Here is a 24206-nt window from a genome sequence, read left to right as displayed (position 1 = left end):
GGCAGTAATTCTTATACAAAGGTAGATAAACACAGTCAGCGACTAACAACTTTCCCCACGGAGATCTTTTGTCGAAGACTTTCCCTTTCTTTTAGAGCTCACTGTCAGAACTGATAAAGACCTTAGCCCCAGCCAAATCCAAAGTCTAGGTGACATGGAAACTGAAGTCGTTCTTAATGGCCAGTGACATGTAATATATTTTGTTTGGATAACCCTATTGTAACACCATAACCACTTTATCGATTACCTATTGCTTAATTAAAAGTGTTCCGACGTAAATGGAACACCCGTGCGCCACATAACTGTACATCTCCCTTTTTTTTGGCACATTCTTTGTAAAAGTCAAATTCAATTAACTTTAACTAGAAACAAAAAAATATATAACTGGGCTAATTTAAAAATACTGTCACTGTAACGACATATACGTAACATTCTGTTTAATATAAAATACATGGCATTGTTCGTTTCAACTTCATCAAGTGCCTGGCGGAAAACACATGCATTAATCAATTAAAACGACTTTGAAAATTGCTAAATTGTTTAGTCATATCTCGCAGGAAGAGTAATTTGTAGTGGAATGCTTAAGCAATTGGTATCAGATAAAAGCGTTTGCACTCGTTATTGCTATATCATAGAAACAAGAATGGCCACAAATAAAGTAAAACATTCGTTTGTCTGAATTAAGTCAACCTATACATACAAATATATATATATATATATATATATATATATATATATATATATATATATATATATATATATATATATATATATAACTTTTTTTTAAAAGAGTAATATCATTTGACTTTGCAAACGTCTGTTCTGAAAAATCTTTATCAAACCCCTATTCTATGGCTTGAATAAACTGAACCCATTACCTCACGGTAGCCTTTGTTGGCCCTATACAGAGAGAACAAAATGGTTATTGAGGAGAACGCTTTAGATTTTTTCATTGTGGGTAGTATTCACTAAGAGCAGTGTTATTGTATTAAAAAGAACCATCTGTAGCAGAAACAATGGCATCAAATTATCTTTGAATACCCACTGAAAAAATATAAAGCTGTTTCTTCTAGTGCTGTACGGTGGGGGTATAAAGCAGACTTGGTATAACTGCCTATTTTGTTGTTCTTGATGCGTTCTTCTTTTTAAATCAGCCCCTTTTAGATTATTTTTTTTAGCCATTAACGGCTTTTCTTGTTCCAGGCTAGCATGCAGGGGCTAACGTTTAACGTGGAGTGTAGGTGCTCTGGCAAGCTGGAGTGAGAATGCTGCATCTGAGAGAAGTCGGCGGTGGACCGCAGCCCTGGGACTATTAATTGCAAAGGAAGGATGTGAATCCTAGCCCAGATCAAACGGGTTCAGAGACCGCTGAAGAGCGGCTCTTGAGTCGGGGGATGTAGTGTAACCTTTTCTGCCAATCAAAATGTGATGAGGACAACACCCTAACTGGCAAAGTAAGTAGCTAGCTATGATGAGAATTAACACGTGTAAGTGCGCCGATGCATTGCCAAGATACATATTTTTTTTCATTTTAGTGATGTGTGTTATGTAAACCCTGATAAACAACTTGATCTCTCTCTCTCTCTCTCTCTCTCTCTCTCTCTCTCTCTCTCTCTCTCTTATAAATTATTGATTATTTACTTCTAAACGCAGTCTATAGTGTAAGCAGAAGTCATAGAAATACAGTACACTAAGACACTGCAATGGGTCAATGTTGTTTCACAGCCATGTCTGTCATGTTTTCGCTCAGTAAGCAAGTGCACTTTACATTAAGGTTTATAGTTCTTTTCTTCAAACAGAAACCGCGATGTACCGTGAAGAGCTGTCATGTTCGTGAAAACAGTGTTGCCTTAGATGACAGCAATGTTGTTGTTGGTGGTGGTGTTTTTTTTTTTAAAAACCTAACCTATATGCACACTGAGAATATCGTCAAAAAACAAACAAAAAAAAAAAACAAAAAAAAAAAAAACACAGCTAGCACCTTTAGGCGCCCCCTATCGCCCCCTTTTGGTTAAGAAAGACGATTACATGCATCTGTTTATAATAATCTTGCTAAAGGCTATGCATACATGATTTTTAATTTTAAAAAGGAACAATATTGAAACGGCTTTTCTAGAGTAGCATCCATGAACACAACACGCAGGTGAAAGCAGACAGCAATATATATTTGAGGGTATTTGAAACACGTAGCAGTTTAACATCTGACTTTTTACCGTTATTAAAAATAGGAATCTGATTAAGTTAAAAAAGCTAAATACACGTCTCTTTTATCTTACTAAATTAATGATATGTTTAACAATACAGAGTTGATTCGGTTTGCTTTAGAAGATTTTTCATATATCTTCATAGTTAAATATTAGCCACTGAGACAGCAGGTTTTTAAATATTGAAGAGAAAGGTTAATCTCCAGCTGAATGATAGAGTTATGATTGACAAGAGAAAATGTGTTGAGTGGAGGTCTAGCTGTCTTATTTACTGCCCACCACTGGCCATGGAGTCTTTGTTAGGACCGGAAAGCTAATTTACTGCTGATCAAAAGCAACCCCCCCGAGTTAAAGGACTAGTAATGACTGCTAATTTCATTCCTCTCTTATACACCTCCAGCTTCTGTAATTAAAAGCGTGCTTTTAGAATTCGGGTAGAGAGTCTTTTAAGAGATAGATTATACAGGTTTATTTAGATTACTTTCTGGCCCTTGCTTCACATACATATGAAAGAGCTTGCAAGAAACAGCCTAATAAATAGGGTATCTTAGAGTATGTTCTTTTTCTACCAAGGAAGGCAACCGTCTTTATAGACATTCAAAAATGAAAGCTAGGGTCTGGTTGTGTACATCTTTATTTTATAAAACATCCCATTCCATTGATTGGAATTAATTTACTACACAATAAACCATTTCATATGTTAAGGGGTATACACATCTTCTTTAAAAAAGGATCGAAACTTTACTTGGAATGTCCATGAGTTGAAGAACGCAGACCCATCCTAATTGGAAAGATTCTACTGTCATTTGTATTTCAAGTAGGAATGTGTATACGCTACCATGGCCCCTAGTGGACAAAGTACAGTTCACACGCACCCTCTGTAATAGCCTGAAGAATATACAGTAAACAAGTGATAAAAGTTGTTAGCGGTGTATTCATTTCATGAGGTAAAAGGTACATAATAGTAATCTGCTATGTTACACGTTAATATATAAATAATAGTTTTTCACGATACGATATTACGTTACGGTATTATTGTGTTTTTTTTTTTGTGGGTGTTTCATATGAAAGCTGAATAACGAATTAAGCACAGAGTAAATGATACATGGAAAGGGTATCTACAAAGAGGTCTAAGGTAATAGACATATAAATTAACGACAAATTCAAACATTTTAAAGCACCATACAGCTTTGATTTTGGAATTGTACGCATTTACTGTATAAATAAGAAAATACGCTCATGACTACTCTGATATTGTATTTACAATATTGATAAGGTATATACCTAGCTGTAAAATGTTACAGTGTGCAAGTAAGATACACTATTATGTTCTCGTGTAATTTCATTGAAAAAACGGTTGAAACCTAACTTGTTCAATATTGCACTAATGGTAAGATTTGCATTGATAGGGGGTTTATTTGTATAATTACTTTAGGTTCATGAGCAAAATTATATATATATATATATATATATATATATATATATATATATATATATATATATATATATATATATATATATAATCCTAGTTCAATAAAGAAAACGTATTTAAAAAAGATGACGTTGGCTAATATATTTTGTAAATATAAAGTGATAGGCAGGTTCATTTGTAACTTTTAATGCAGTAGTGTCGTGTTGCTCAATTATATTGTTTTAATGCACCTTATTTTATCAGAATTTTATGGTGTTATACAATATTATAGTTTGAAAAATAAATAATGAGCCACATTGTAAAAACATGCTAAAAGGTAGACTATAGGTTTTTATTTGTACATTGTGCTTCTGTGTTTTGTACGAGCGCTTTTAATTAAATTATAAAAGTTAAAAATTAAAGTTGTAAAATTATGATTGGATTACAATGATGTACCATGGTGTAAAGACATGCAAAAAATATAATCAATGTTCCACGGAAAAGATTAGAAAAGGCCCTCGAAATGCTTCATTCATTTGAAAGGTGATACGATTTATAATTTCATACGGTTCTTGTTTTAGACAGACAGACCTCTTGCGCAAAACGTAGTTTAGACCCCCCTCCCCTTCACCAAAGGTGTTTTTTCATTGGCGCTATATTTTCAAACCACGGATTGAGGGTTAAATAACTTTAGAATTCGGAATGCATGTGTGAATCATTTTCTTTGTGCAAGTGTAGCTGGTTTGTTTTCTTTAATTGTGAAAACGGGAAGAAAATCGAATTGCGGGCTGTATACATTTCTCCGGATTTCAAGTACTCTTACAGTTCTTGAATGTAATGATTTGGTAATATTGGGTTTGGCAGGCAAGTCTATCCTACTTGTTAGTTTGGACATTTAATACCACTTCTGTGAATGATTACGACAGCCTGTTGAGCATACACTGGCAAACGAAACGGTGCACATTTTTCTAATTCAATTTCCATATTTGCAAAACAATAATGTACATTAAAAAAAAAAAAGTTTATATAAAAGACAGTTTAGCATTTAGAAGTTTAATAAAACGTTTAGTTCTGTTGTAAGCTTACTTGAACCCCGTATAAAACATGGCACTGTGGTGTTAAAAAAAAAAAAGATCATTTTTACCGATCAATAATCCAGAGGTGTGCAGGTATTTGGAACGCGCGGGTTGTCTGAACTGCGTTGTGCACAACTTGGCTATAAAATATTCCTTATATCATTTTTTGTTTATTTTTTGTATCGGTCTAGGTTAACCTAATTTTAGTTAAATGTATTTCAATATAGTTTTGTAATTCCATTAACAATATTCATGTATTATTATTATTATTATTATTATTATTATTATTATTATTATTATTATTATTATCAAACAAATTAGAACACCGGTGCAGTTAATTATTCTGGGACTTATACAACCTTATACTGGCATTTGGATTAAAATTACGAAATAAAAAATACATTCCGTCCTTTCTGATGTGTCAGGTTAAACACTTCCAATACTGGTGGTCGTCAAACTCTCTGCTAATTAGCAATGCTGAGAACAAGGACACACTCCCTCCAAGTCTCTGCAGGAACCCTGCTGCTCGCCTTCATTTCCATAAGAAGATTACGAGTGGAGGGGAACACACTCAAATGCAGATGCAGAAAAGAAGCGTTTTTTAACAAGCATCATAATAGTCAGCTGCTTGGTTAGTTCTCACCCAATTACCCCACAAGTTAAACCTCTATTTGCATTTAAAGACACCATTCTTTCTGCAATCCCTAGAGTTATGTAATACTGTAAGTTTAATGTTTTATGTTGAATAAAATATATTTTAATTGTGTGTCTGTATTTTTTTCCCCCATATTAAATGTATTTGTTTTATATAGGGACAATACACTTGTGTTAAAAAAATAAATAAAAAAATAAACATCGCTGTAGAGTAAGTGCGTGTTTGTGTGCAATTGTATACAGGAAAATGCAGTGTGGAGTAGACCTAATTTAAATTCAAAGGGAAATTAAGGCTGGGGGTGATTCAAAAAGTTATCATTAACATAAAAAGTATATTGGCTGCTATGCCTAAAGCCCATACACGTATTTAGATTTGTTTTACAATATAACGGCGCTAATGACAGCGGAATACATATTTGAAAGGACTGTCCTTGTGTTTTCGGTGACATGTTTGGTGTGCAATGCACCTGGTAATTATGCTTACTTGCACCTCGATGCTTCTGTAAAATAGAGCGGTTTGTTTTGATGAATAGCCTATTTCTTTCTTTTAGAATTGATAACACGAATACAGTGCCTTATATAAACGGCTGCATGTTATATGTATTTAGATGACACTGTAAATGTTTTGTAATGATAGAATTATGTACTTTAGGGATATTTTCCTGTGTGACATAATAACAGATTAATTTAGTCTAATTAACAACACATGCTCAGATTACATTAGTTAGAACAGGTATAACCCAACTGGGAATAGACATTTAGACTGCTTGAAACATATTTTGTTGTTACTTATTGCAGCTTGAAAATAAATCAACTCTTAGCCTAATGAAAATAATTGAAAACGCAATCGTTGTAAATATAATCTAAGTATTGTGTAGACTTTTATTTGATATTGTTTTAAAAATCAGATAAACGACATACCGCATACACAGTCTATGGTTAAACTAAAAATGCATTTATTGGGTTTGAAGAATTTCTGTAATTTGTTTGTACATTTGCATTGTTTTTCCAAGTACTATTTTAAAAATGGTCAGTAGACGGCGCTATTGCCACATAACTTCTAAAACTTGGTTGCTTCAACCCGCACTGCCTGTGATAGTTGCATAGTTTGGGTTTTTCATTGGCCGTACTTTGAGAAACAAATATAGCATTAAGATTTACCTCAAGCAGCTAAAACATAGTTATGCGTTTTAATTGAGAAAACATCTACTTTTTAGACTGTAGTTTACGGGAAGGACTAAAGATATGGTCTTGATTCCAGTGATGATATTTAAAACCTTTCCTTGTCTAAAGTTTGTTTTCAGGCAATGGACGTAAAAGACTCTATTCCAAAGTTCAGAATGGCTTTGTAGCAGAAGAAAAGTTTATTCGGTTTATTAATGTAATAAACACAGAGAGCGTGTCTTTTGAGGCGAATTGCTACATTTTCATATGAGAAGCGGGTGGTGAAAGTACTTGAAAGAGAAGAAATAGCATTAGTATTTTCTTTTCATTTGTGGTCAAGTGCATTTTAGCATCAAACTTCCAAAACAACAGAGTAGAAGTAAACTTTGACCAGTCTTTCTTTGGCCTGATGTAGCGACAACAAGGGAAACCAAACTACCTACTTCTGACGTATTCGTGTCCACTCTATTCAAATTCTTACATTCTGACAATAGGGGGCACAATCTGAAATTATCTTTAACCTTTGCACATTCATCGAAAAAAACGAACACACTTTCGGAATCGCTTAATATGTGTTCAATAAATATAACTGCTGTGTTATGCAGACAAAATGCAATGTATTAAAAGGCGATAGGTTACAATTGTAAGTAACTCTCAGGCTGGAATGGATGCTTTTGATGTTACTTGTTCTATCTTTTAATTTCATAAATGCTTCGTCTTTAGTTGATATATAACCTACGCAATATAGGCTACATACCATATAAAGTACTGGAAAAGGTGTTAAATTTCCCCTGGTATTAATTTCGATTTTTGCAGAAGGCGATATGTTTTATTTGTATATACTCCATCATATTTGCCATGCTATGACAGAATAAGTCATCCCCGATCTTTTCAGGGGAACAAAATGTGTAAAACGCAATAGCCGGCGCTGAGTAAATGTATTATTATTATTATTATTAGTAGTAGTAGTAGTAGTAGTAGTAGTAGTAGTAGTAGTAGTAGTAGTAGTCGTAGTCGTAGTACTAGTAGTCTGTGAAATATATTTCAGTAGTACATAGGTTTCAGTTGTTGTTATTAAACTGTTCATCACCCTATTGCATGTCTTGTTGACAGTTGATAACAAAACTATGTCCCTGACTTTAACATCATGCATAATGACATTGAGAAAACTAACCCAACTGTCTGTAAAATACAGTATTTCTATAATTGAAAGAATACAGCATTTCTATCTAACACGCTGGTATATCTCTACTTCCTCCAAGGGGGTAAGTCAACTCTAGCTGTAAAAGTAAGTATTGGGTTTCTATTGGCTGACTGCAAGCAGCCTCAGCCTCCCTGAACAACCGCTCTGACCGCGAGTAGCCCCGCCCCTTTATGCTAATAAAAGACCCACTCCCGGCCGAGGGAACAGTCGCGCTCTGATTGGTCAGGTAAACCCCATTTATTGCCTGACAGCCCTCATCACATGGATGGTTGTCTATTAACTTGTTTAAAAAGTATCAGCAGTTGTCAAGGCTCTGCTGAAGGAGGAAAAGTAGTTTGTTGATTCTTAAAGACCAAGTTTGTGGACACATCAAGACCAGCAGAAAAAAAGAGAGAAAACGTTTACTATAGAGTTTAGTAAAGTTACTGAAAGCTGCAACGTAACAAAACCGTGAACTACCTCTGGTTTGGACAGATTTATTATTATATTTTTTTGCGTAAGACAGGTTTCACAAAAATCAGTTTGAATGTACAACATGATGGAAACCGAGCTCAAACCCCCTGCCCCTCAGCCACATTCTGGGGGTACGGGCAACTCTAACTCGAATGCAAACAACCAGAAAAACAGCCCGGACCGAGTGAAGAGACCCATGAACGCGTTTATGGTGTGGTCGAGAGGGCAAAGGAGAAAAATGGCGCAGGAGAACCCGAAAATGCACAATTCAGAAATCAGCAAAAGACTCGGGGCCGAGTGGAAACTTTTATCCGAATCTGAGAAGCGACCTTTTATCGACGAAGCCAAGCGGCTCAGAGCTCTCCACATGAAGGAACACCCGGATTACAAATACAGACCGAGGCGGAAAACCAAGACCCTGATGAAGAAGGACAAGTACACTCTGCCAGGTGGACTTCTTGCTCCGGGCGGCAATGCGATGAACAGCGGGGTAGGTGTAGGGGCTGGCATGGGTGCCGGGGTCAATCAAAGGATGGACAGTTATGCACATATGAATGGCTGGGCCAACGGAGGCTATGGTATGATGCAGGAGCAGCTGGGCTACCCGCAGCACCCGGGTTTAAATCCTCACAGCGCTGCACAGATGCAGCCAATGCACCGCTATGACATGAGCGCCCTTCAGTACAATTCTATGACCAATTCACAGACCTACATGAACGGGTCCCCCACCTACAGCATGTCGTACTCCCAGCAGAGCACCCCTGGAATGACTCTGGGCTCCATGGGTGCGGTGGTCAAGTCAGAATCCAGCTCAAGTCCACCGGTTGTCACATCATCCTCTCATTCGAGGGCTCCCCAGTGTCAGCCCGGGGACCTTCGGGACATGATCAGCATGTATCTGCCCGGAGCTGAAGTACCAGAATCAACTGCCCAAAGCAGACTTCACATGTCACAACATTACCAGAGCGCACCTGTACCCGGCACAACCATTAATGGCACACTTCCTCTTTCACATATGTAAATTAACCTTTACTATAGAAACTGGACTTATTTGGACTATTTTTGTACAGAACTTTTTTTTTTGGGGGGGGGGGGGGGGGGGGGTTGTATAGAACTAAAGGGAAAAAAAACAAACACAAAACTAAAAAAAAACAAAAGTTCTAGTGGAACGGTAGGAACTTTGGAAAAGTGTTTACCAGTAATATTTAGAGCTAGTCTCAATCAATTACATGTTTTATTATTGAAAGCAACTTTTTGTACAGTATTTATCAAAGAAACATGGCAATCAAAAGTTCCAATGTTTGTCAACTGAGAAGTTGCCAATTTTATAAACAGCAGTGCATATATATATATATATAATCGGGCTTCTAAGTTGTACAAAACAAATACAGGAAAAGGCTAATTTAAACACAGTACAGAATTTTCTTTACAAGGGCAAAATAGACGTTTTTACTTATGTTTAAAAAAGAAACAAAAAATTTTTTTATGGCACATTGTTTATTTATATTTTGTTTCCATATTTTTGGTCCTGTTAAAACATGAAGTTTATGTATGTATTATTTTCTCATGGTTATATGTCTGTAAATGTAATGTGATATTTTAAGTTGTTTATTTTATTTTATTTTTCATTTCTGTAGTTGTATTTTAAAATTTGGCTCTGCATTTTTGAACCAGTGCCTACACTCCATGTATATATTTCAACTAATAACATTATTCTAACAATTACGTTTTCATCTTAATTTTTTTTTTTCGTTATGCAGAGTTTGAAATAAATAAATTTTTGAAATTTGGATACTTGAAAATTGTTTTGAGTTTTGATTTTATTTATTTTAAGTTACAAAGGTACCACAGGTGTAACTTCTATCTTTTTAAAATGAAAAGACACTGGGAATGTTAGAAAAGCAGATGTTATAATACAAACTGCGATGTCCTCTTGAATACTAATTCTACTAAACATACCATGAGTGTACAATATGTGATCATTATATCACGTTTGTTTGCCACTTGTTGATGTGAACCATAGACTATTCCAAAAAAAAGAATAAAAAAAGAAAAAAACGGTATTTGTAAGTATTTAAAATAGAATATTGTATACTACCAAGTAACTTTATACTCAATATTAATGTTATGATTCCTAGAATCTGTTTCCATTTTGCATCAGAATGAGATATGCAGGTTACAGCTTTTCTATTTTTTAGTGGTAACAAGCCTCAAGATTGTGAGAAGAACCCTTCTCCAAGTTTGTTTCCTTTAGCCCTTTGGTAAGAGCTGTCAGAGACCAGATTTGACATCTATCAAACACCAGAAGATACACAGACAAAGGTAGTTTCTTACGTTTATTTTTTTACATATTTATGTTTTGTTTTAATTAATGAATTAATTCATTTTTAAATATAACTGGTGGTTATAGAAAGGGTTCAGTGGTGTTATAAAAGTAGACATGTAACATTAAAATCTAGTTTAATATATTATTTTAAATTCTAAAATATTGAAATTCACCATCCTGGAAGTTCTGTATGTATTTTCTAACTGCCTTGAGGTTTATGCGGGGTTGGGCTGTGCAGATGTGAACATTACCAACATATTTTAAATCGCCTAAAAGAGTAATTGTTGTATATATTGAACAGGCTAGGCAAATTATTCAGCAATTACTAGCACATTTTTTTCAAGTATATGGTGAAAAGGTATCATATGGTTTTAAAATATAAACAGTGCTTTGAGTAAGCACTGCAGCGCATGTTTTCTGTTAAGAGAAAGATGCACATTCATTTGTAGATGTGTTTATTAAAAACGTGCTTAGTTGTTTGTCTTGTTGTTTTTGCTAATGGGTCGTGTGTTACAATGATGTGTTTTGCTGTCTTATTTAACATGTCCCCGTTTATTAGGAAGCAGCAGCAGCACGACACCCAGTGTCCTTGTTAGGAAGGCCCGTCTAAGCATGTATTTTACATTGAAAGAATCCCAGTACTTGTGATGCGCAGATTATTCATGCGGCAATGGGTGCGTTTTCCTTTTGTGAGCGTATATGAATTTAAAATGGATTTTGAATAAAGTTTCATCGACCCCGTTTGTGTAACATCTGCCAGATAGGAAACGTTAGCAATTTATATTAAAATCATCTGGGTCAGACGTAGGCTTTCCCTCATTTTAGCGTATTCTAAAAGTACAAATAACTTTGTCCATTTTTCCTAAGTGGATAGTTTAAATGCGTCAATGTCAGTTTATTATACGGTTTAATTCCTAAACGTCCAGTTTATATAGGCGTTTTCCTGAGTTAAGTCTAGTTTAATGTCATCCCGTCTTTTAAAATGAGCCCAAGGATAAAATATCCTCTGTGAATTCAACAGCGTTTTAAATCTGAGGGGTGTTAAAATATTTTGCTGAACTGCAGAGGTAGATTAGCACAGTTGTTTGCCAAGGTTGAAAAGCTGCTATTACAAACCGTCTCAAGGGAGAAGAGCTCACATTAACCGCTAAATGAATATTTGACGAGCGCTCATTCCAAAGTATTATTGTTACAAACGCGATCCCTACTGGACTTTCAAAGGGCCAGGGAGCAGTGGTTCAATTCATCATTTATACAACCAGTGAAATTGGTTGTAATAGCTGAACGTGTTTGATAAACTAAGGAATTGCAAAGGTCGAGTGTAGCTGGATTAAATTTATAATGCAACGAGAGAAGAGCCGAGATAAGATTTCAAAGGAACAAAATAGACATTATATATATATATATATATATATATATATATATATATATATATATATATATATATATATATATATATATATATATTTGTTAAAGAAAATACACCTGTAAACAAGAAACGAAGCATTTTTAAATGTAATGATTATCACATAACGGTATTCGTATTTAGCACCGCAAAATAAACTGATATAGGCTATGTATTATGTTATTTTCTGTCATAAACAAACACAGTGGCGTTGTTATTGAGAAACACCTTAATTGCTGAGTGAGATTAGGTGGCAATATTTAAATGTATAGTGATAAGCCATAAAGGAGCGTGAACTAATAATTACATTAGTGAATTAATTCAATTTCGAGCACTTTTGTATTTGAGCTCCATTGAGGTTTCAGAGCTGACAGTTTCCTTGCATTAAAAAAGAACGATCAGACGTCTCAGGGGGACTAGAAACGCCGCTTAACTGTATAGAGATGGCATTCTCAGTCCGAGCCATTACAAGACGAAAACTAACAACGCTTTTGTGTTAGCGAGGTTTACTTTCAATTGCTGGGGTTATACTGAGGTCTCTGTTAAGTGAGTTTTGATTGTGGGTTTGTAGCTTTTGGCACCTGTGAAACCACAAATCTGCATTGTATTGGAAATTTCTGTCCAGTTCTTTTTGAGTCCTAACTGAAATACATGAATAAAAATCTGAATTAAAAAGTGATTCTATTTGAAACCACCATTGCATGTCAACACCCAGTGGAACCCGAGACTTCATAATAATTGCTGTAAGTGTTAAATATAGAGGGTACTTAGTGGGCATTTCATAGTTTTACGGAAGTGAAGTGAAGACAATTGGGCCTAATGTTTGAGAAAAGTCAAATAGGTGTTACTGATGATCGCGCGAAGGTTTTAAACTAAAATCTTTGAAACAGTTTTGAGCAACAGGTGGGTAGGCTGTTACGGGTGCTGTCTAGTTTGCCTAAAAAATATAGGGCGTCGGGTTTAGTTACACATTTTCTTATTAATAATAATCCATTTGTTTTTATGTTTCTAATTGACGCGCTTAATTAAATTAGTTTAAAACGACGTTAAGCCATTTAAAATGTTGATAATTTTCTGTCATCAAAAGCCAATACTGAAACATATTGAAATATATGCAGTAACTATAAGGGTACGCTGTAAGTTGATAATTCATATTATATTCGTTTTATTTAGGCACGCGTAGGGCAGTTATGTTTTTTTTTTCTTCTTCAAAATGTATTTAAGTTATCTATATAAAAAATAAGTGTACTGTATTTAAAAATGAACACGAAGTTCATAGCTATACTGTCTGCCCTTCCATTTTACGACAGGCTGAGAATTACGTCACCACAATATTTAATATGACGCAACTTCAAAGCTGATTTTTATTACATACGCAATTATATTATATCCCCTCCATGATGTATTCAGTAATCTTGACACATAATAATATAGATGTTTTTTCGTTCCCATGTATTTAATTGTGTTGCGTTCAGTCTTAATGTGGTTGAAAAAGAAATCAAGTAATTGATCACAGTGTTTCACCGTAAAAAAAAACCCCATTCCCCATAGTCTATTGTATTTTAATGTTAAGAAACAAGAGTCTAATCATAGAAATGCATGGTCCAACTTAAAAAAACACAGCATGATTATATTTCGTTTTTAAATATTATGTATGTTTCGTTATGCTTAGTTTGCGATTCGAAGTAGTGCTAGCTGTTCAACATATTATTTATCCAATTGCAAAACACAGGTAGACCTATATGTCTACATAGATAATGAATCATAATGTAATGTGATTTTAATGTTATTGTTTGTCTAGTAGAATCTGTATTTAGATAAGACATATTTTCATTTAAAAAAAATAAAATGCACTTTGATGCGTCCAAATCATTTTACACTAAAACATGTTTTAGTGGGATCAAGTTCGTTTGTATTTTTAAACTGTTTAAAGTTGCAGGGCCTGGGAGATGAAAAGTAATTAATGTATTATACAAGCGAAGAATTTCTCTGGAGGATCTTATCATCTTCAACCAGATTCATTATATTCTTTCGGTATGCTAATATAGAACAGTGACATCCCCGACATTTATCAATGTGTTATGAGATTACTGTTTTCTTCTGGTAGAGAAACGGCGGGGTAGGCCCTATATGTTATTTTAAAATATATTTTGAGTAAAAAGACCTGGGCCAAGCGAGGCACCCTGTAGGGCTACTATTATTTGGCCTATATATATATATATATAGAGAGAGAGAGAGAGAGAGAGAGAGAGAGAGAGAGAGAGAGAGAGAGAGAGAGAGAGAGAGATTAAATAATTAATTGTATCCACAAGATTTCATAAGATGTGAACATTGTGAACATAAAAAGGGTTCTTGATATTGTGTGTTGAGTGTGTTTGGGGGGGGGGAGGAGGGGGGGGGATATAAGCTTCTAGCCATGGAATATCTGCATAATGATTGTGCTCCGTGTATCTTATCAACGTCACATGTTTAAAACCAATGTTTCAGGTTGTCTAGTCTTTATGAAAAATGTGATCCTTATTGTTTTTTTTTTCTGTGTTTTTTTTTTTTTTTACTTTCATATTACACTAGGCCAGTACTTTTGTATTCAGGGTAGTTTCTTTTTAATCTTCTTATTTGCCTTTCATCTGTTTGTTCAAATTAGTTTCCTTTTAGTGAACAATGTATATATATAGCCTATATATTTCAAACCTTTATCTATATATAGGTTTGAAAGGAGGTATAACTGCAGTGGTACAAAAATGAAGAAAAAAAGAAAACTTTTATGTACACAAAAGGTGTACGTCAGTCTTTTTTATGTAGATTGGAATGCGTAAAACTATTTGTCTAAAACTGTGGTCAAGTTTAAGTAGAATAACCTCTTTGATTTCGACCTATGTAAACACATCACAAAGTAATTTCACTGTATTTCTTTACACTATATGTTGTATAGTATATATCAATTTGAAATATAGTATGTTAGTAATATTTGTGTTGATCTGTACGTATAGCATCAACATACATTATTGGTATGAGTATACATGTGAACTACTCTTATAACGGTCATAAAACACAACGACTCACTACAAATCTGTAGGAAAACATGTTAAACTTTTCTAGACCAAGAGAAACACTTACATTTACTTTTTCAGACTAAAACTGAATTAATTCTCAATTAGTTATGTGTTAGTCTTTTTTTTTGTACTTTAAACCCTTGTGAAATGTAGTGAATTGAACCCTGTCAGAGATGTCGTCTATTTTAACAATCTCTCATGGGGTGAATGGTACTGGCTGCCTGATCCAGTGCAGGTGCAGAGCTGGGGGATTATATATATATATATATATATATATATATATATATATATATATATATATATATATATATATATATATATATATATATATATATAACTGTTCAGCCAAAATGCACATTCTGTTCAATAGACCACACACTGTCAGCCAGCATGGCATCAACTCCACACTTCTCCAGCGCAGGGCTTCGCGAGTTCACAAAGTGACTCCACACACAAATCCGAGTGTGCGTGTTTTAGAGAAAGCACTGTTCTTCAGAATTTATCAAGACAAACATGATTTTGTCTGCCTAAATCGACGAATACGGTTCAACAGAATGCAAATGATTTAAGCCACATTTTTGTTTGTTTGTTTGTTTGTGGATTTTGAACTCAAGACTATGTGTTTATAATTTAAATAAACAATAGCAGGCCTAACAATAGCAATGCGAGTTTATGTTTAGAACACGTGTCGGCTAGACCAGTGCATATAGTCAGCTGATCAATTGTTATGTATTCTCTGAATTGGGGGTGGGTTCTGTAGGTTCAAGCCCCTGTTCGCTTTTTGCCTGCGGTAAACAAACAGTGACATTCGAAATATGAATACGCTTTTTGAAATCACTTTAAGGATAAAATTGGAGTAGTGTTACTACATTTTGTGGCAACAACACCGTTATCACTGCTTAACCGAATCCTAGAGTCTTTCACCACCTCTATCGTGTAAGTCCTTGTGTGTGTTTTCCAAACAGCTAGTATCTGTTGTTAACACTGATGCAGTATTGTATGCAAGTGGATTGAGAAAGCTTCTCCACAGTACATGATATCACCACGAAACAGACATATAGAAGGATTCTTTCATTTTGTGTGTGTGTTTACAAAATACCTCCCATTCTGTTATTGTAGAAAAACAAGTCACAGTTTGTGAATGAGTTTAACTTTGCAAAACTTCTCACAGCAACCGAAGCACGTTTACTGTCACGTGTTCCATATTTAAAATATTAAACCGTTTTCTTTAATCCTCAGTATCATCGCTACTTATTTGTTTGAAACAGTAACAAAGCAGCGAATCTTTAAGTGCCTGGCTGTCCTGGTAACCAGCTTTATGATATGGAAGGGACACCTCAACCTGTGCGGGAACCGAATTATTTCAAACTGCCGTTCGGAGTCTTAAAAGACGTCGTTTGCATTGGGCGCCATTATTCAGAAGATTACGAATGCATATGGTGTCAAATACAATCTGTGACAACGAGGAGCAAACTGCTGCTACTCAACTCCTAGCTACTCAGCTATAGATTTCCACTTTACCAACCAAAGTGCTACTTCATCGCCTTTGTGTTGTATTGATGAACACACCCACAGTAAATCCTCTGTATTGCCTGCTTTGCGTGGGTCTATCGTGGCCCTTAATCTTGTTTAAATATATTTAACTTTTTTTTTTCGAGGTGTTGAATGAACATATATAGAAAACTTAAGTAGCCTATCTGTATATGCATGGTAAAGCATTATTGTTTGGCATTTCATATTATTGCCGTTTATTATGGCGTAAATGTAATGCGGAGAACAATATCACTTAGTATACTGTCATTTTATACTTTAATACAAACTCATTGTTTGATTACTAATTCGAGTTAATGCGATCTTTATGGCAATATAACAGCGGATAATTGGCCTTTTTTCCTGGACAACAATGTAAATCACCATCGCTTTATTATTTAATAACGTCAAACGCTTCGTTGGATTGGCTCCGACAGGGAAGACCTTTTCTTTATAGGCAGTGTTGTTGTGAAGGAACAATGCAGATCTAATTGTGGAGATTTCAGAAGTTGGCTCCTGTAAGTGAACAGCCAAGATATGAAAGTTCAAGCAGATGTCTGCATTTTTTTTTCTCTCTCTGACAATCACAAACCACACACAGACACCCACGACTCACTGCAGAATTTTTGTTCTTAGATCCTAGCAACACCCTAAATCTCCCTGAAGAAATGACCCCGCTTTCCATGGTTTCTACATAACATTTTATATTAGACAATTTACAAGATGTCAAAGGCTACCGTAATTACTAGAATAACATTTCACCATATCTTACAAACTACAACTGCTATAATAATTATCGAAAAGAAAAGTGTTCTTTTTTTTCTTAAAACAATTGGAAACTGTTAAAGTCACAAACTTTTTTTTATTGGTTACTTAATGCGTTACCTTTAAAAACAAACTTGGTGCATTATCATGTATACCGATGTAAGATTTACCACAACTATAAATAAGATATTTAAAAGGTGTTTTATTATTGGTTTCTATTCTATTATAACGTATATATGTGGCCAACAATTGCAGTAGCGTGCTTCTGCTTTTGGGTCACACCATGCTTGGAACAATATATGTTCTGATGCAAGAGCTCGGTCTGCAGGGGGTTTAGGGTGATGTAAAGCGCACTCAGTCTTAATGCATCACAAACATGTTCAGGGAAGTATACAAAATACCAAGCAGAGAAAAAGTGTTTCATTTCAGTGCCTTCACATTAAGTTAACCTTTAAAATCGAACCATAGTGACGCACCATGTACAATGTTGGCATCAATATTACAATCAATTAGTAAAAAGATATTTTGAAAACAGCTATTTTCACTTGTCATTTTATATATACATATATACACATATATAGATATATAGATAGATAGATAGATAGATAGATATGAATACATTAGCATATTTTGATAATTTAATTAACCAATACTATACAATTACATAATAATAATAATAATAATAATAATAATAATAATAATAATAATAATAATAATAATAATAATAATAATAATCCTTGACTACATGTGCAGTTTATCAGGCTATATTTATGACTTTTACCTACACGTTTTTAAATTAAATAATATGCTTATGTTTTATGTTTTAGATATTTGTCATCACATTAAGCAGCATTATTGGAGTATTCTATATAGAATATCAGCGAATCACTGCAATATAGTTTGTGAAACTAGAACATTAGAGGGTTTGTCAAACTAAAATGATCTCCCAATACATGTTGTTTTTACTTTGCAAGATAAATATGTATTTAAGAATGTTCTTCAAGAAGACTGGAAACTATATAATTACACACGTTTTTAGTAGATTTAAAGGTAAGAGAAAGCATTACATATTTTGTAAAACAATTAGAAATAACCTGTTTGTGAAAGTAATGATAAGTTACATTTCTCTGTGAAACACGCACACGGAAGAAGCTACATTAAGTTGTCTGATTTGTCATCAAGTCAGACAGGTGATGCAATGCAAGTAAATAGAACGTAAACGACGTCTGCTATCAAAATTGCTTTAAGTAATAAACGTGATTCCTTTTCAGAACTAATGATCTAAAGTGCATTTTGTCGCACATATTATTTCTCTTCAACAGGTGTAAGTTTAAATATAAATTGTTGGTATTTTTTCTTTCTTCTTTTTGTCTGCGTTTTTTCTACGTGTATGATTGTGTGTGTGTGTGTGTGTGTGTGTGTGTTTGTGGTGTGGTTTGTAACTTAAAAATGGGTTACTTTTTGGTTGGCATTGTCTAAGGCCAGTTAAATTAACGTTCGGGTAAGGAAAACAGCTTCTTTTGGTGTATGTATAATAACAACAAATTTGGATAACTTTATAGGTTGATCAATAATTACTATTTTGTACATTGTAACTATAAATAACTAAAACGTTTGTTGACATTTAACCGCAAGCTGAATTGTCTTTCTTCTAAAGACCGTGTATAATACTCTAGGACTTTATACCCAAGAACCCTGCTTGTAAACACGAATCACTGTGCTAATTTCTTAAGGTTGCCTTGAGGCGAAAGTAATACGTTCATGCAATTCTCGCAAACAGAATCATTTGCAGGGTTCGTTCAACAAATGTTAAACAGCGTTAAGTTTGTCGATTCGCTTTTGGACTATTTAGTGTGCAGTTTTAAAGTTTATAGACAAGTAAGATACACGTGTACTTTGTAGTAGTAGTAATATGGCAATAGAAAAAGACCCACTTTCTACCAAAAGGCCTTTAAAACAAATGTATGTATCACACAATTAACCTCGTGTTTTGTCTTTTCTATATCGAAAAAATACATTTATGTAATCTGTTAATCTTAATATGGTTACATTAAAGAAACAAATATGTGTGTTTTATTTTGCTTTATGTGAGTATGTATTTGCCCAAGCAACTGTTGCATTTATCCACCTCAAGTAGATTCCTGTAGTCATGGTTTGTAACAAACGCTGTGAGGGACAGAGATAGCAGCTTCCCTGCAGGTGCATGTTGTAACACCGCCATCCGGATATTATGTAGATTACTTCAAACCCTGTTTGATCGGGGCCTTTAGAATCCAGGAAAACAGCCTGGAACGAACTGCAAGCATTCTATTTTCTGTAAATTATTTCCCGAGGGTATGTCCCATAGGCTCTTTTAAGATTCGCTCAACATAAAAAAAGACCGTCGTTAAGTTTGGATATGATTACTTTCACTATTTGGTTACTGACGTTGAGACATGATTTTCCAAAGCAGTTATTATTATTATTATTATTATTATTATTATTATTATTATTATTATTATTATTATTATTATTATTATTTAACATGGCATGACACAATATTAAAAAGTATGGAGTGGATATTATTTTTAATTGGGGTGCAGAGATAAAAAAAAAAAAAAAGGAATTGAATGTTATCACACTCCTACACTTAAAACACTTTGCAGAGGTTTGACTTACAATCAAAAGAGACATAAAGGCATGCATTTTTTCTGTATCCTGAACTCACTATACACGCAGATCAAACTTTTTTTCAGACATCGGCAGCTCTTCAGCGGGCAGAAATTGGGTCTTTTCCAACAGCAGATCTCATTGTTCTCAGAATCCCTCCCAATTTCAGGCTTCACTTGTACGTCCTAAGTTTGTTTGTTAATGACGCTATTACCATCTGGCTTGTCCTACTTTCCAAGAGATACAAATCTCAAAGTTTCATTGTCCGAATTAGCATTAAAGTGCCAACATGCCTATAACAAAGAGGCTTTCAATTTTAGTAACCTCTTAAAGTGAATGGTTTATGTTTGAACTTAAAAAGAAAACACTAGGGGAGACCGCGGACAGTTGTAACATTTCTTTACCTTTCTCTCCATTACTCACAAATGATTTGAGCTAGTTTGACCAGACTTTGAGACAAGCAACTTGCATCTGTCCACTATGGGTCCTGTACCCATAGTTATCCTGTTTTAAGAGCTGATGTACATATGGCAAGAGGGCTTGAAATGTAAGGTGTCCATGTTACAATTGACCCCATGGCCAGGGTCAGTTGTAACGGGGGAGGGGGGTGGTCAGATGTAACATTCTGTGAAGAATAATTAAATAAATAACAACACATTTCATTTAACTCAAATGTTTTATTGAATAAGATCAATTTTCACATGAAGCAAATGTTTGTTTTTAGTTAACTGAGTATCTTTATTGAAAAATAATAATGTTCACATAAGGCAATTTTTTTTGTTGTCCTACTTTTCAAACTTTTTAACATCCCTAAAATTATAAGCCTTATCAAGCAAGAATATGTCACTCTGAGTCACAATTGTGATATATGAACATTTTGTTTCCTTCAGTGCAAGATTCACGTGCCCAAATATAGTTCAGCTAATGGTGTATGGGGTCAATTGTAACACATGTTACAACTGGCCCCAACCCAGGGAGTCATTATTAAATCTCATGTTCCAGCAAGAAACAACAAACCTAAGAGCAATCAATTGTGCCAATTATAAGTACAGAGATCAGGGATGAGAATGCTAAAAGCCTGGATCCATAAACTGGAAAACACAGGTATATATCACAAAAAGAAAATTGGGGAATAAATTTACTCAACTAGGTCAAAAATCGATTTTTGTATATACAATCTCAGAGCTTTGGCTCCTATTTCACAGGCAGACGGAGACCGGAACTGAGCATGCGCCAAGTGAGCGATGGTACTCTAGCTTGCTTGTGACTGGAGAAATTCAAGGTGTTACAACTGTCACGTATTACAACTGTACCCGGTCTCCTCTAATAATGGAGAAATCTCGGGTTTGAAACTGACTTGTGCGTAAACTTAATGAAAATTTTTTTAAACGTGACATTGACCAGTTTTTGTTAAACACTTAAAAAAAAAACATGTATATTATGCTCCAGTCACTTAACATGCGCTGAGAATCAATTGCAAAAAAAAGTTCCCAACTATATCACCCGCTACCCTCCAAATGTCGATAAAATTGGCCACAATCTTGTATGGGAGCTTATGTATTTGTGGATCTATCATTTACTAGTTCGTTGCCTCCCCCCTCCCCCTTTTTCTTTTTTTTTTTAAGCGATCAGCGTTTTGTGTGCTTTTAGAAGAAAGGGTTTACAAAAGTTGGTCTGGTTAGTCAATGGGCCCCACAATGGCTCTTTTTATTTCCTTTGCGCAGCCTGAGCACTGTGAATGGAAATAAGAGGAGAACTCATCCCCAAACGCGTGGGCTTGTTTACAACCCAGCCATCTGAATAAAAACTGTTAATTCATTGTGGATTTGGACAGATTATAGTGCCTTATACATAATATTAAATGACTAACATTCACATTTGTTTCTAATAAATTACAATCGTTTATTCATTATGTCCTTAACCTAAATTATAAACACATCGGCTTATCAAAAGATGAGTTTATTAAATTGATTTGAACTAAAAAGCAGAACAGAGGTTGTTGCATACTGTCAGAGACTTATAGAATTACTAGTAATGATAAACTAAGACAAAAAATATGATTTGATATATGTGGCAAGTATAAAACTGACTATTTTATCTTTTTTTTATTATAGGCTATAAACTAAAGTTTAAAAACAGTGATCGCCCATAAGGTACGCTTTCAGGTCTGCTACTGGCCCGTTACATCGGTCAAGCCCACGGGAAAAAAACCCAGTAGCATAAAATCTTAATCGTTGATCATTTTAAAATGGCTGTGTTAAATATACTCAATTACATGCATGACTTCACTCCAACAGTAAATTCTATTCTCCAGCTGCTTGCCTTTTCTATATACAGCCAGCACTGGAAACTCGATTATGTCAAATCCATACATTTCTATGGATTTTATCAGCCTAATTAATGCACCAGTGTGGTCCATGGGTCTAAAACTCTGAATGGTTCTTTTTTTTTACCACCCTATTGGAGACAGTGCTGGAATGTAAAGGGGTTTCTTTCATTTATTCTCAGTTGGTCAATTCGAGTCTTTGCTGGGAGAGGTAGTAAGCAATGACAGACATAAAGCAAGATAAATCAGATGCAAAATAAATAAGAAGGATGTAGCTGGGGCTACTAATTGTTTTTTGTAAAATAATTAGGTATGTATCATGGACATAAGCTTAGCAATGTTCTCATTAGAACAACAAGCATTTGATAGAATGTGTATGCTATATAACAAGGAAAGAAAACCATCTATAATAAATAGCTTCAAACTTTATTATAGCAATTTATTCCTTTTCATTTTTTTGCTCATTTTGTTTTTCTTTTAAACTCTTAAATAAGCATCCCTAATTAAACACATATTCCATATAATATGAGTGGGCCTACCCTTTGGGGAATTTCAATGGACATTAAAAACATATTTTCAGTTATTATCAAAATAAAATTACATGATGCCTGTCGTTGTTGTCAAGTTTGCTGGAAACCAATTTGAGGTTTAGGAGTGTAATTTCTCTTCATTCTAAAGTAGCCTGACTGTATGTTAGCTGTCCCTTTCAACCTCACACCTGCACGCTATCGTAACTGCTTTTCACACCACACTATTGCAGTCTGAAAGGCTTGATGATTGTTAAGAAAAAACTCATCAGATTTCTCATTTATTTCCACAGGCACCTGTTGCACCAAAGAGCAACTTCAAGGAGACAGGCACTCTGCATCACATTTTAGGACTGCCAATCCCTGCAATGCGATTTTGATTTCTTTATAAAAGAAAGCTTAATCAGTTTCTTTGACGGAATCCCAAAGATACTGCACTGTTACACAGAATGAGGATGCCCAGCCTTCAGGAGAACTGCTTTGTTGCTAAATGTGTAGAACACTTAAATACTGTATGCGTGTCAGTGCCTTGAGATAATAAATAAATGCATACATCCATAAATACACTTTTGAGTTGTGTGTGTCTTAAAATATAATTTTTTTATTTCTAGTCAAACTCCATTGTAACTCGTGATTTGCACCTGCACACAATGAAATATGGGACAGGTAACGTACAGCAAGGGCAGAAATATATGGCAATCAGTGTGGGGACTCTTTGCATTTGACTGTAAATAAGGAGAGTTCACACGCTGATCGAGTGACTGAAGAGAACAAGCGAGTCATTTTAATCAGGTGGTTATCTCCTCATCGTGGAGATCAGAGCTCTATCACTCCTGGGCTCTTCATTGTGTCCCCCTCCTGGAAATGACAGCTCCCTCAGAAACGTGAATCAGGTCCCTGGATGAGATTTCATTGTCTCCTGCACTAAGATTCCACTATTACCACTGCATAGTCAAACAAGCCCTGTGTGTGTCCTGGGCATTTAGGCTGTAAAGAAATAGGCTAGTATCATTTTGGCAATAAATGCAAATCAAGCATGTGCGAAAGAGCCATTAAATTGTCTTAATTATTTGTAATATCAACGGTGCTTCTTTCTTCTTTAGTTGTTACCTTTTCACTGTGTGAATGTGGCTCTCGATGTGTGTGTGTGTGTGTGTGTCTGTGTACATTTAAAAGCATTTGGAGTTTTAAAGACAATTTCATTGAGGCCACCCATTCACTGCTTGCAGAATCAGGTTGATATTTATATAACTTCAAAAACACGGTAGTTATTCCCAAAAAGTCAATGTATTGCATTCATCTGAGCTGAAACCAATTAATGGCTCATATATAATTTATTTTAAATCTAGATGCATACTGTAATCAGAATTTATTATTATTATTATTATTATTATTATTATTCATAATAATAATAATAATAATAATAATAATAATAATAATAATAATAATAATAATAATA

At 34.6% G+C, this 24206-nt stretch overlaps 1 protein-coding gene and 1 long non-coding RNA gene across 3 annotated transcripts in view; both read left to right on the top strand.

Annotated features, from left to right (window-relative positions):
* The window catches only part of LOC117423374 (uncharacterized), a 40484-nt gene extending 17171 nt beyond the window's left edge, over positions 1-23313 (top strand). The window contains exons 1-3 of one of the 2 annotated variants that reach the window (XR_009307588.1): positions 910-1104; positions 1204-1454; positions 23041-23313. This is a non-coding gene — a long non-coding RNA (uncharacterized LOC117423374). Of the gene's footprint in view, positions 1-909; positions 1105-1203; positions 1455-23040 lie in introns of those variants that run through there. The other variant, XR_004547779.3, reaches the window with a different exon arrangement.
* On the top strand, positions 7920-9968 carry sox2 (SRY-box transcription factor 2). The gene has a single exon (XM_058990235.1). It carries the CDS (start codon positions 8240-8242, stop codon positions 9185-9187), a length of 948 nt encoding a protein of 315 aa, XP_058846218.1. The 5' UTR covers positions 7920-8239; the 3' UTR covers positions 9188-9968.
* Positions 23314-24206: the final 893 nt, after the last annotated feature.

Source organism: Acipenser ruthenus, chromosome 17 (assembly GCF_902713425.1).
Source record: "Acipenser ruthenus chromosome 17, fAciRut3.2 maternal haplotype, whole genome shotgun sequence".
In the NCBI taxonomy this organism is placed as follows: domain Eukaryota; kingdom Metazoa; phylum Chordata; class Actinopteri; order Acipenseriformes; family Acipenseridae; genus Acipenser; species Acipenser ruthenus.
Note: the sequence above shows the minus strand (reverse complement) of the source record. Positions and strands in the feature narration are given on the sequence as shown.